The sequence below is a fragment of the Sminthopsis crassicaudata genome, chromosome 1 (genome assembly GCF_048593235.1).
Source record: "Sminthopsis crassicaudata isolate SCR6 chromosome 1, ASM4859323v1, whole genome shotgun sequence".
Taxonomy (NCBI): Eukaryota; Metazoa; Chordata; class Mammalia; order Dasyuromorphia; family Dasyuridae; genus Sminthopsis; species Sminthopsis crassicaudata.
Genome location: NC_133617.1, coordinates 22,889,598 through 22,903,179, shown reverse-complemented (window position 1 = coordinate 22,903,179; position 13,582 = coordinate 22,889,598). Strand labels below are relative to the sequence as shown.

At 38.6% G+C, this 13,582-nt stretch overlaps 1 protein-coding gene across 6 annotated transcripts in view; it reads right to left on the bottom strand.

Annotated features, from left to right (window-relative positions):
- The window catches only part of TAOK3 (TAO kinase 3), a 233,799-nt gene that overhangs the window by 90,390 nt on the left and 129,827 nt on the right, over positions 1-13,582 (bottom strand). For all 6 annotated transcript variants that reach the window (XM_074296609.1, XM_074296628.1, XM_074296646.1 and 3 more), the window contains 3 exons: positions 12,929-13,020; positions 4,611-4,704; positions 2,915-2,996 (listed from right to left, as the gene is read on the bottom strand). In XM_074296609.1, coding sequence (XP_074152710.1) covers positions 2,915-2,996; positions 4,611-4,704; positions 12,929-13,020 — 268 coding nt within the window. The remainder of the gene's footprint in view (positions 1-2,914; positions 2,997-4,610; positions 4,705-12,928; positions 13,021-13,582) is intronic.

Below are 13,582 nucleotides of genomic sequence, written 5' to 3'. Positions count from 1 at the left end.
TGAAGACCTCCAAAAAGGGGAAATCAAATGCCTGTCAAGGCAGCCCGTTCCTCTGTGGGAAAGCTCTAATTGTTAGGAAGCTTTTCCTAACATCAGGTCTGGATCTGCCTCTTTGCAACTCTCACCCATTGCTTCTGGGCGTGCCCTCTAAACCCTCTTGCACAAAGCAGGCTTTCAAATAATTGAGGACAGTTGTTCTTTACCCACAAATCTTTTCTTCTCCAGGCTAAACATCCTTAGCTCCTTCAATCAGTCCTCATATGGCCAGGACAAAAGGCCCGTCATTCTTCTGACTGCTCTATGCGGACGCTTCCTATCTAATCAATAGTCTTTTTTAATATATAACATAATAGGTCAGATCTGGGCTGGCCAGAGCAGAGAAAAGCAGAGCCACCATTTCCCTATGTCTGGTACATCTACCTGTCTTAACACAGCCCAAGATTGTCTTAGCTTCCGTTGGCTGCCACATCATACCGGTGATTCATGTAGCCTTTAGCCCATGAAAACTCCTACCTCTCATCCAGTATACTTCCTAGCTTGGTGACAATTGAACACGTTAATCCTGCCAGATCTGCCTTTATTCCAGACATGATCAATACTTTAAACAGCACCGGATGAGCACAATTCTTTGGGGTGTTCCGTGATGACACGGAACTATCAGTGACAATCCTTTGGGTCTGGCCATTCACCCAGTTTGAAAGCCACATAATTATACTACCACATATAACCCATTTCCGAATCTTTCCCAGGAGCAGCATGAGATATATTATCAAATAATTAGTTAACATGTAAATAGACTATCTACAGAACCCTCCTGTTTGTTACCCTTTTTAAACAAGTAAACAAGACCCCAGTGATTTTGTTTGGGAGCGATCTCTCTTCTTGACAAAATCATAACAATTCTTTGTGATTGTTGCTTTCTTCTCAAGATGTTTACTAACCATCTCTTTAATAATATGTGCTAGAAACAAGGTCAAGTTCCCTGGCCTATAATTTGCTGGATTCTATTTGCTTCCTTTTTGGTAAAGCTAAGGATGTTTGCTCTTCTGTGGGCCTGTGGCCCCTTTCCTGTGCTCCATGAACAAAGAACTAGAACTGTCTGTGGTTCAGCATCCCAGGGGCCGCTTCTTTTACTAACTGAAGACGTAATTCATTTGAGCCTGGTGGTTTGAATTCACAGAGCCAGAGACTAAGTTCTCTTACTATCTCCTTATTAATTTGGGAGATCAGCTCTCTGCTGCCTATTTTTATCTAGTCATTTCCAGTTTCTCTTGGCAAAGAAAACAGAAACAACACGAGAAGAAAAGATCTTCGTCTTCTGTTGTTAGTTTACAATCCCATTCACCCCAAGCAGCCTTCACAGATTTTCTTTGATCTTCTTTCTCCCACCGCCCAATATAGCTAAAAGGAGGACAAACTCAACAACACTTTTTACTAAGCTGATGGTTTGGCTTTCCTTGCCAGGGCTGGCTTATTCTGAGTTTGAATACTCTTGACATTGTTCTTTTAGGACTGTCTCATACTTTAGTCTTCATTCTCGTTTCCTTTCCCTTCTTTTAAGATCTAAGGAAGTAGGTGAGTTTTCTCAGCATCCACCAAAGGGAACCAAAACACCACCTTCTTTTTCTTTGCTGGAATTGTTTTGTCTCTAACATAGAAGGCATTGTGAATAGAAAACCTTGGATCTGGAGTCAGGAAGAGCTGAGCTAAAAATCCTACCTCAAATACTTCCCTGGCTTCCTTTAGGACTCAGACTTCTTAGCTTAAAAAGGTTAAGCTCTCCCATTTTATCCAGATCTATATCTGGCCACTGAACCCAGTGGCCCTGGAGGGGAAAATGAGGCAGGTGACTTTCCCAGGCCTCCCTCACTTCAGTCCAATTCACTTGCCTGTCATGGCGTCACCTCCCTAATGTCCAGGTCCTCTTTGAGAACGAAGGACAAACAACCACCACTAGAACTCTGATTTTTCCCGATTTCTCCGGTTGTCTATTACAGTTTCATTCTGAGATTGCTTATCCTCTGCTTTCTATGTATATTCTAAGTATCTGGTTCCTTGCATGCTCTTTTTCTCATTAGAATGGAAGTTCCTTGAGGGCAGGGACTAAATTTTTTACAGTTCTTGACGTCCACAGCACTTAGCTCAAATGTAGTACTTTATAAATACTTTATAAATGTTTGCTGACTGACGACGGTACATCAGTACTCAGTATTACTCATGAACTGTGTAAATTATGGCCAATGTGGTGGGGAGGTGACCCTGTGGCCTTGACAACCATGCCAGGGGGAGAAGAGTTCAGGAGAGCCCACCATGCTTGGGTAGGACTTTGGGCAAAGGCTTGCCAGTGGATTGTGCTGTCTAAAAACCAATCAGACTAAGTTCTCAGAGGCTCATCACTGTGTTGGCCATGAGGAAATATTTTTTTTGACAGTGTATAGAGAGGTTATAATCTTTATCAGTTTGTTGAAATGTTGATGCAATGGAAAGGAAAATGTTGAAGAAATCCATGGCTCTGTGTAGTATTCTGAAGGCAGTACAACTGCCATTATGCTATTCACTAATACTTTTAAGTACTTGATTAATATTTTGAACTCTTAAAAAGTTTTTGGTCTAGCATAGAGTAACTCAAAAGCGGAGCAATTAATGGTTGCAGGGAATATATGAATAAGTATTAGACATTTTCTTAATAATGATTTTTATCCTTAATCCCCACCCTCACACCCAAAGGCAAAAATCACTCTATTGCCAAAACAGAGTCTATACAGCTTAAGGCTGGTGGCCTATGTTTATAGCAACTTGTCCAATGTGCATTAGGAGACTGCCACTCTGAGCAGCCGTGGGAATGATTTATGATGAAGCTCTACCATGGAATGACTTCAACCCCTCCTCAGGTACCAAAAAATAGGAAAATTACCCGCAATAGGTCCACTGATGTTGGCCTTTCCTGAGGTATTTTCTGTAAGCAGTAATCAACAAATCCCCTAAAGGAGTCTGTCCTGTGGGTACAAATATAGAAAAGATAACCAATCAATTAATCTTAATCAATTAAAAAAAAAAAGAAAATGAGGAGCTTTAAAGTATATTATAGTAACACAAAAATTTTTTTAAAATGTAGTAACACAGAAATAGGGCCAGAGGACTTATGTATTAACTAGTTGAACCTCCTTATTAATTAATTTTTAAAAATCAACAGTATAAAGTATATCGGATTAATTTAAAGACTGTAGGGCCAGAGGACTTATTTATTGACTAGCAGAAACCCCTCATTGCAGAACTCAGGAAACTAATTAATGCTCAAAAAGGGAAGCAACTTGCTCAAGGTCATGTGGTGAGTCAGTGACAAAGCCAGGATTTGAACCCAAGTTTTTAGCCTCCAAATGCCTCCTCTTCTCTCTATAATACTCTCCTTTGTATCCAAATGACATTTTAGGGTTTAAAGAAAGTGATTTTTGGGGGGAGGTAGTTTTTATTTTAGGGATATCAGGAACAAATTCAGCACTTGCTTTTGGGTTAAACTGTTTTAGGTTTTTGCTGGGAGAGTCTATGAGATTGGAGGCACTTCTCCCAAAAAGACAAAGATAATTATATCTTGGGACTTGCTATATATTCTGTCCCTCTCATTTTAAGCAAACCAACCAGAATGCGCGATGGATTTTGAGCTACCCGGGAAGCCACAAATAGTGACGATAACCACAAGCTGCGTATTTAGATACTGTTTCCAGTTGGCAAAGTGTTTTACATTTGCTAAATTTTATCACGAAGAAAGACCTGGGTTCAAGGACTATCTCTGATATCTACTGACCACATGAGCTTGGCCAATGCATTTAATTTCAGTGAAATAGGCAAAGAAAGACCTGGGTTCAAGGACTATCTCTGATATCTACTGACCACATGAGCTTGGCCAATGCATTTAATTTCAGTGAAATAGGCAAAGAAAGACCTGGGTTCAAGGACTATCTCTGATATCTACTGACCACATGAGCTTGGCCAATGCATTTAATTTCAGTGAAATAGGCAACTTTTTAGGACTCTCAAGTTGGAGAGAAGGCACCTGGAAGGAGGTCTTGGAACAGTGAGAACCCAGGCCCTGCTCTTGGTCTCCTTGTCCCAGATTCATCACATAACACGGTAGCACCACAACACTAAGGATCCTATGACTTAGCAGGGTGAGATATTCATACAAAAGACCGATATCCTTCTCTTTTAAGTCTCTGTACAGTAAAGACATGACCAATGGTCACACAATCCTCCCAGAAAAAAACATGGGAGATGCTCCCATGGACAGAGGCCTGGAGTGAGTATGAAGCACAAACAATGAAATCCCGCTGGGAGAGCAGAGAAACGTGAGCTTGTGGGAGGGGGCTCTGGAGCCACTTCTGCTGGAGGACTATCTGCCCCCAAATTGGGAGCCCAGCACCCTCACAGCCAGAGCAGGACTCTGGAGGACTCGGCCTTCTGTCCAAAGCAACGGATATTCTGACTTCTTGCAGACTGGCATCCGGTGGAACTAACACGTCCAGTGTTTATTAACAAAGTACAAAGAGGGACCCGTGGACGCAGAGAGAAATCCAATGCAGAAAACAAAACAGAACAAACACCAGCAATCTTACCATTCATTTGACTGTAACATCGGGGAGTCATTCTGGGCTATGTGATATAAGGCACTCATTGCATTCATGTTGAAAAGGGGGGGCTTCCGTTCCGCTGGAAGGAGACAAGAGAAAGGCGCTAATATGGTTCTTGAAGGAGAGCACTGAGAAAAAGAGATGAGGAAGTAGGAGCAGAGCCTTGCTGCTAAATCAATAACTCATTACTGTTGTCATGGTACCTAATCCACTTATTTTAATCTCCTGGGTCAGCCCAGGACAGCCATTCAGGAGAAGCTGCTGGTCATCTTAATGGAGGAAGCTATGGACTCTGAAAGAGCTCCTTTCAAGGGATTCATTTCAGCCTAGAAGAAAAGTTTTATTATCACTCTTGAATTGTCAGGGGATCAGAGATCTGCAGCTGAAAGGGCCTTAGAGCTCATTGAGGAAGGGGCTCTTCACCTTTTTGTGCCTCCTGAACTCCTGGCTGACTGTGGAAGCCCATGGATTCATTATCAGGGAAATGTTTTTATATGAACAATATATACAGTTGAAGTTGAATCATTTGTATAGTATTTTTTTCCCTTGAGGCAATTGGGTCACACAGCTAGGAAGTGTTAAGTGTCTGAGACCAGATTTGAACTCATCCAGCTGTCCTCGTGTGTCCAATTCTTTTGATCCCATTTGGGGTTTTCTTGGCAGAGATACTAGAGTGTTTTCCATTTCCTTCCTTGGCTCATTTTACCGAGGCACACAGAGTTAAGTGACTTGCCCAGGGTCACTCAGTCAAGTGTCTGAGGTCAGATTTGAACTCATGAAGATGAATCTTCCCGACTCTAGGCTCAGTGCATTGTAATGTCCCCTAATGGCCCGAATAAAATACATAAGATCACATTCACCCTATTGAACACAGAAACCCACTCTATTGAAATACTATTATCAAAATAATGTAAAAAACCATAGATGCTGATTTGGGAACTTTGGTTAAGTCCAACCTCACAACTGGACAATAGGAAGAGAAGGGCCTTGTCCGAGGTCACATAGCTGGTAAATGGCACTTCTAAGATCTGAACAAAGGTCTTTTGGCTCCAAGTTTCAGACTTCTTTCCCTGATGCCCAACAGCTTTGCCAAGAACCAAGCCTGACCGTCTCCAATCCCACGACCCTGCTGTAGCGGAACCAGCAGTTCTAAATCGGCACTCTGGGCCTCCTGCCTCTCTCCTCTTCACAAATGGACCCCCATCTGTCTCCTTCCTCACCACTTCCTCCTTGTCAAATCTCAAACTTCAGTCAACATGCAGTTTGGGTACCATTTTCCTACATAAGGACTTCCCTGCTCTTTTGGTGACTGGCCCCTTTTCCTTCTTGAAGCTCCTCAATATGTATCATTTACCTCTGGGCGCTTCTGAAAGGCATTTTTGGTTCAGCACACCAGATTTAAATCACTGTGCCCAATACACAGTAAGTGCTTAATAAATGCTCACTGAATGGAATTCAGCCTGTTTTAGAGCATAATCCAAGGATGGTGCTTTTACAGAAATTCTTTCAGGAGGCCCTGGCAGTGTGTCAAGCTGGAGTCCTCCCGGGCTCATGACACTCATTCCATCTCAGACACTTATTTTAACCCTGTTAATTCTCTAAATTTAGGAGAGAGCGAGGTGGTACTGAGGACAAAGCCTGGGCCCTGGAGTCAGGAAGAAGTGAATTCAAGTCCCATGTCTCAGACCCTTACTATGTGATCCTGGGCAAGCCAGGTTTCTTGTGAGGACTCAGTGAGTTAGCACAGGTAAAGAGCTTGGCAAAACCCAGAGCTCTAGATAAATGCGATCCCCCTTCTCATCATTACCTGCCATATATTTCTTGGAATATAGGTGATACACTGGGGTGCAGAGTGAGACATACATGTCGATAGTGGTCAAAGTGTTGACGTGTTTTACTTGAGCGCACTTATTTGTTATGAGGGAGGACTTTCTATTTCTATTTTGAAGAAGGGATCAATGGAGATGAAAATATGTGTATAGAGAAATGTATGGATATATATATATATGTATGTATATACATGCTCATACACACACACATACTTGTACAGAGACAAAAAAGTTCAGAAGTGGTCAATGGCTGACTGGAGAACATCAGAGGGAAGAAAGGGAGGAAATTAGAGATCTTATTAAACTTCCCAAGAGTAAGATCACCATTTACGCAACCTTTGTCTTTTCATTTCCCCTTTCTACCCTATACAGTGAAACAAACCACATATACTGTAGAAGGTCAATAAAGAATTATTTAGCTAATAAATGAATGAGAAACTAAAACGAGGGCTCTTGCCCTGTCCTCTTTATTTCATGCATTTAGAGTCTACTTGCTATGACAGATTCCATCCGTCATCATCTCGACCCACTTGATGCTGGTTTCTGTGTACAGAGGTTATCAGGTTACCCTCTGCTTTCTGGATGAACGTAGAACAGGGTTGAGAAAGACGACTATCGCAACGCTTATGATACATGTTTGGGCACTGAATTATTATGGTGTCACTTGGGGAAATGATTCAGCCACTTTGATCATCAGCTGCCTCATCCATAAATAGACATTAGGCAATCTCTTAATTCTCTTCCAAATCAAAAATCTTAAGACTGTACTGGAAGACAAGAGAGATGCCAAGTGAATTATGACAAGGTCCTTGCCCTCAAAGAGCTTACAACTGACTAGAGGAACACGGGCAACTCACTTATAAGGAATGGTACTCTGTTCTTTTCATTATAGCAGCTATTTCATGCCAAAATGTGTCTATGTAAACATATAGATATATGTGCGTATATATATGTATATATTATATAATATGCATATATAATATGTAAATGACATATGTGCGTATATGTGTATATTATATAATATGAATATATAATATGTAAATGATATATGTGTATATATGTGTATATTATATCATATGCATATATGATATATAAATGATATATGTGCGTATATATGTATATAATATGCATATATAATATGTAAATGATATATGTGTGTATATATGTGCATATTATATAATATGTAAATGATATATGTGCGTATACATGTGTATATTATATAATATGCATATATAATATGTAAATGATATATGTGCGTATATATGTGTATATTATATAATATGTAAATGATATATGTGTGTATATATGTGTATATTATATAATATGCAAATGATATATGTGCGTATATATGTGTATATTATATAATATGCATATATAATATGTAAATGATATATGTGCGTATATATGTGTATATTATATAATATGTAAATGATATATGTGCATATATGTGTGTATATTATATAATATGCATATATAATATATAAATGATATATGTGCATATATATGTATATAATATGCATATATAATATATAAATGACATATGTGCGTATGTATGTGTATATTACATAATATATAAATGATATATGTGCATATATATGTGTATATTATATAATATGCATATATAATATATAAATGATATATGCGTATATATGTTTATGTTATATAATATGCATATATAAATGATATATGTGTGTATATATATGATACACATATATATATATATTTTTTAATCATCCTTATTCGGAACTTAAGAAACACCAAATAAAATTGGCATTTCTATGTCCATAAAACAGAATGAGGCGTACATTAAAATTCATAACTATTATGTGGAATTTCTTTTTCTTTTTAAGTATAGAATAAGTTTGACCTGTAGTTTTCTAAGCTGTATTGCTTTCTGGCTTCTGTCTGGCCTTTTTCTTTCTTCTTTGAATTAAAAAAAAATTCTTATAGGATTTTCTTTGAGGAAAATATATTTCCAAAGTTGCTGTTATATTCTCAGGATATAAATGAATTACTTTTCCATTCCATTCATTTATATTATCTTAGAATTATATTAAAGATCTGGGATTTTACAAGTGCAATCCTTTTAACACCTCTTGGATTAAAAAGATTTAGAAGAACAATAAGCAATCTGCTCAACACTTCTCTTCAAAATGCAGAATGAAGCATACATTTTTCAAACTCCATAGTCTTGCTTGACTATAATTATTATGAGAGTTTTCCTTTTTTTTTCAATATAGGATTAAATAAAGGGTGAAGGGAAAAATATATTTTAATTGAAAAAATAATTTTAAAAATGAGGGGGTAGGAGTTGAACCAATTAATACTCATACGCCTATTCCAGGTTAATCATTGTAGATTTTGAAATGGGTTTAGGGAATTGGTATAAACATGTACAGGTGTTTCTGACATGGTACCACAAAGCAGAGCACGAATTCTGGCAAAGAATATAGCTGCCAAAGAAAAACAAATGGAAAAACAAACAAAAATTAAAGTGGATAGGGGATGCTACTGGATAGATTGAGTAGTGAAAATAGAAGATTCAAAAGAGGAAAATTTTAGGCTAAAGAGCATCAATCAAGAAAACAACTTTATTTGTAGCTTTCAGCAAGATTGGAGCTTAATTTTTAAAAGTTGGATTGTATCTGAATTTTATTTAATTGACATAATTATTATTTAAGTTGCTTTGAAGTCTATGTGGTTAAAGAATATTTTTTTATGTTTAGAATAATTGCACATGTTTAATCTACATTGGATTACTTGCTGTCTAGGAGAGGGGAGTGGGAGGAAGGAAGGAAGAGAAATTTGGAACACAAGGTTTTGCTGGAGTAAATTTTGAAAATAAAAAGCTACTATTAAAAAATAGAAAAATAAAGACTGGCATGATGACCTCTCCAAAATAAACTAAAATATACTTGAAAAAAAAGAATAATTTTAAAAAATCACTCTAGGTATCTCAAAACTAACTGATATCTTTGGATCTGTAAGCTCATTGATCTGGATATTATTCCCTCCAATGATAACAGAATGTAAAGAATGTGATTTTGATAGGAACACACTGAGCAATACTTTTAATTATCATTTTAAATGAGATGATTTAAATCAAATCCAGTCTTCTGGATATAGTCAGATGAGTCCCAGGGATGTGAAGGGGAGACTAAACTAGCCCTTGATTTCTCAAATATCAATCTGCTTAATTAGCACTGGACCTGAAGAATACCAACAACAAGGACGTTTCTTTGTCATGAGTCTCCAAATAGGGGCAAATTGAGAAGACAAAAGTTGAAATAGGGACTTTTCATATGTGTTATATGTATAAATATAAATAAAAAATTAAAAATATACAGAAGAAAAAAAGCTCAGAAGAGAGAAAAAGAAAACCTCAGTGTGTTAAAGGAAAGAATTAGGTCAATAAAAACACTATTTTTAATAATTTAAGTAATATTTGATACTTATATATTATTTGTAATGTTTTAAAAAGTTTTCCTTCCACCTCTCTGTTCTTTTCTTGCTATGAAATATGACATTTTGGTTATTACCATGGTGTATACTTTTGTGTTTTTCCTTTTAAAAGCAAATTTTCATTTCTATCTTTTATCATTGTATATTTCCCCAACTCTTTTACATATGTTTTAAGAAAAAAATTATCAAAACTACTTAAAATGTATTTTAAAAACTGACACAATATGCTACGTTCCACAGTGGTAAACCTCTACTTTGGCAAAGGTGGAGGGAAGATCTTCTTGTGTTTCTTCTTAGGATCCAAGCTTAGCTTTATAATTTTGCAATATTAATATTAGGCATATTTTTGTTCTTGTATTTCATTGCTGTAGTTACAGTGCATATTATTTTCTTGATTCTGTTTATTTCATTTTGCACTCTTTCATGGAAGTCTCTCCATGTTTTTCTGAACTCATCATTTATTATGGAACAGTAATAGCCCAAGTTATTCCTCCCCCATAATTTGTTTCCTTACACTTTAAATGATGGGCTTCCACCTTGTTTTCAGTTGTTTGTTTAAATAGAAAGTGGCTGCTAAGACTATTCTAATGTATATGGGGAATTTCTTCTCAGCAATGACCTCCTGGGAATACATAAATAGCAGGGGAATCTCTGAGTCAAGGTATAGATATTTTAGTCATTTTATGCACATAATTCCAAATACCTCTTCTAAACTGCAGAGATTCACAATTCTCCCAATAATGCATTTGTGTGTCTATTATTCTACATATCTAGTGTATTAACTATTTATTTCTACTAATGAACTACTACGTGTGTGTGTCACAGTGATACTTTCTTTTCTTCTTTAAGAAAAGAAAATCAAATTTCTCACTGATGTCATTTGGTTTTACATCACCTTCATTTCCCAAGATGGCTATCCTTTCCCTTTCCCTTCTAACTAAGAGTAACGGAGAGAAAAATAAGTTCTGTAAAGCCAACCTATGTACCAACCAGCCACAGAACCTTAGCTCTGCAAAGGTGGCATTTAAAAAAATTTTAAACATTAAAAAAAAAGCAAAATCAAAGGCAATATAAAATATAATAGTTGCATACAAACATCAGGCAAAATTAGATTTTTCAAGCCAAAGCTTGTTCATAATTGGGGTCAAGAGCAACTCTTATGTGCTCTGTACTTACTTTGTCTCGTGTGTGTGTGTGTGTGTGCGTGCGTGTGTGTGTTCCTCCTGACTTTAAGACCAAAGCTCTATCTGCACCGTCCAGCTGGGGTGACTTTCTAAATGCAAAACTGGATAAGAGGGGAGAATTTTGGGAAATGGCAATTCAGGCAACTGCTGATGGCCTAGCTATTGGGAGATCCCGTTTTCCAGAGCAAAAGTTCAGCAAGCAGGCCTTGCCCTGAGCTACGCATAACAACTTTTTTGTGTTCACCCTCTGGCAAAAATCACGTCATTCCGAATTGCTTTGACCACGTGTCATATTGCTGCTGTGACCCCCCACTGTCTGGACTGTGGCTCACTGAAGTACTGCAGTCTCCCCCCTAGCCTGGGTCTCTCCCTTCCTTCTCCTGCACCGGGGTGAGACTCCAGCAGGAGGGTCTAATTTGCTTGCAAGCTGCCTTCCTCACTTTGAAAGATTTCTGATTCTCCAGTCTCGAGCCTGCCTTGGTTGGGTCCGACCACTCACAGAGTAGAGGCCGATTCCATCCATCTGATAATGACACCTTGGCCATTTATGGCGGAGATGCTGGGGCTGCTTTGGACAATGTGACTTATGTCTTTAAAACATGCTGCTTATAAGACCCTTTATTATTATTATTATCTCTAGTAAAATAGCTATTACTTATAAAAGTGCTCAAAAGCTTGCAAAACCTGTGATATTTTCACAACTATCACGTGTGGTGGGTGCATAATTAGGCCCAGTTTGCATCTGAAGTTGAGAGAGGTTTAGCAATTTATCCAGAACCACAGGTAAGCCAGCACTTGAACTCAAGACTTTTGGGTTCCCAAGCCCGGCACTCTATCCACTCATTGTAGCCCCACTGGGGCTGGGGAGAGCGTGAGGAAGTGAGGTACTGATGGAAGGCCAGGATTGTGGGAACTACCTGGGTTCGAGTTGTAGGCAGAGCACCATGTAGTAAATGGGAGCTTGTAAAAGTGATGCAACTCTCTGGGCCTGAGCACTCACATCTATGGGCCAGCTCGCTGGCTCCGCAGTGCAGAGTGCTGGCCCTGAAGTCAGGAAGACCAGGGTTCAAATCTGTCAATTCACCCGAGCTGCCTCAGTTTCCTCATCTATCTAATGAGTCGGAGGAGGAAACGGCTCCAATATCTTTGCCAAGAAAACCCTGAATGGGATCATAAAGAGATAATCAAAACTGAAACAATTGAACTGGTCATATTTATAAAATGATTGGAGTTTGGTTAGATCAATGATTTTCTAAATATCATCTGGGGACTCCTAGGTATCAACACTATGTTTATAATAATACTATAGTATTTTAATTTCTAATATGGTAAATAAAAATAAATATAACCCAGAAAGCTCATTGAAAGCGGCTCAATAATTTTTAAGAGATTAAAGGGATCTTAAGGTACAAAGTTTGAAAACTGCAAGTCTACATGGTCTAAGTCTGAATAGTCTACAAAGTCACTAAGGTCCTTCCCAATTCCATCATCTAGGTCAGTGGTCCTCACGCTTTTTAACTAGGGGCCAGGTCACTGTCCCTCAGACTGTGGGAGGGCCGGACTATAGTAAAAACAAAAGCTCACGCTCTGTCTCAGCCCCTCAGCCCATTTGTCATAACCTGGTGGGCCACATAAACGTCCTCAGCGGGCCGCATCTGGCCTGCGGGCCATAGTTTGAGAACCCCTGGTCTAGGACCTTGATTTTAGGAATAAAAGAAGGAAGCAGCCTTCTGATTCTGTATGAAACTAAGAGAAAAAAGCAAAATGAATGTAACTCCATGGCATAGGGTGACAGAGAAGTGTCAAAGAAAGGGACAGTTCCGCTTACCTAACTCAATGCACGTAATTCCGAGAGACCAGACGTCCACCTTCCCATCATATTGTCCTTCATCCATAGCGAGGATGACCTCTGGAGCCATCCTAGTGATCAAAAACACACAATTCAGGTTTCAGAGGAGAAGCTCTGTGAGCATCAGAGAGAAAGATGAGCCTTCCCGGGAAGTAGTCACAAAACTGCCTTCAATACTCTTGGATTTAGTGAAAAACTTCCCTATGAACCAAACAGAATCTCTGTTATTATTATTCAAATATAGGCACAAATGCTGAGTTTGGAACGATGCTGGCCTTTTACTAGGGAACAGGGATAAGGTATGGGACCCATGGCTTCATGGGCTGGCACCTCCTCTCATCAGGCTTGGGTGAAATACTAAGGTTCTCAGAGGTGAAGTGCCAGGGCAGGGGCAGGATTTGAACCCAACTCTCTCTTTTCTAGGCCATGACACCTCTCTCATAAATTTGAGTGCAAGGATAGGGATGGGACTTTGAAGTAGGGGTATAGAGGCAAAGATACAACTGGCTTTTCAGAAAATTCTCATTCTCTCTTCCCTGTCTCTGTCTCTCTCTGTTTTTCTCAATTTCTATCTAACGGTCTCTCTCATTGTCTATATTTATCTATATCTCTTAATCTGTCTCTATCTGTCTC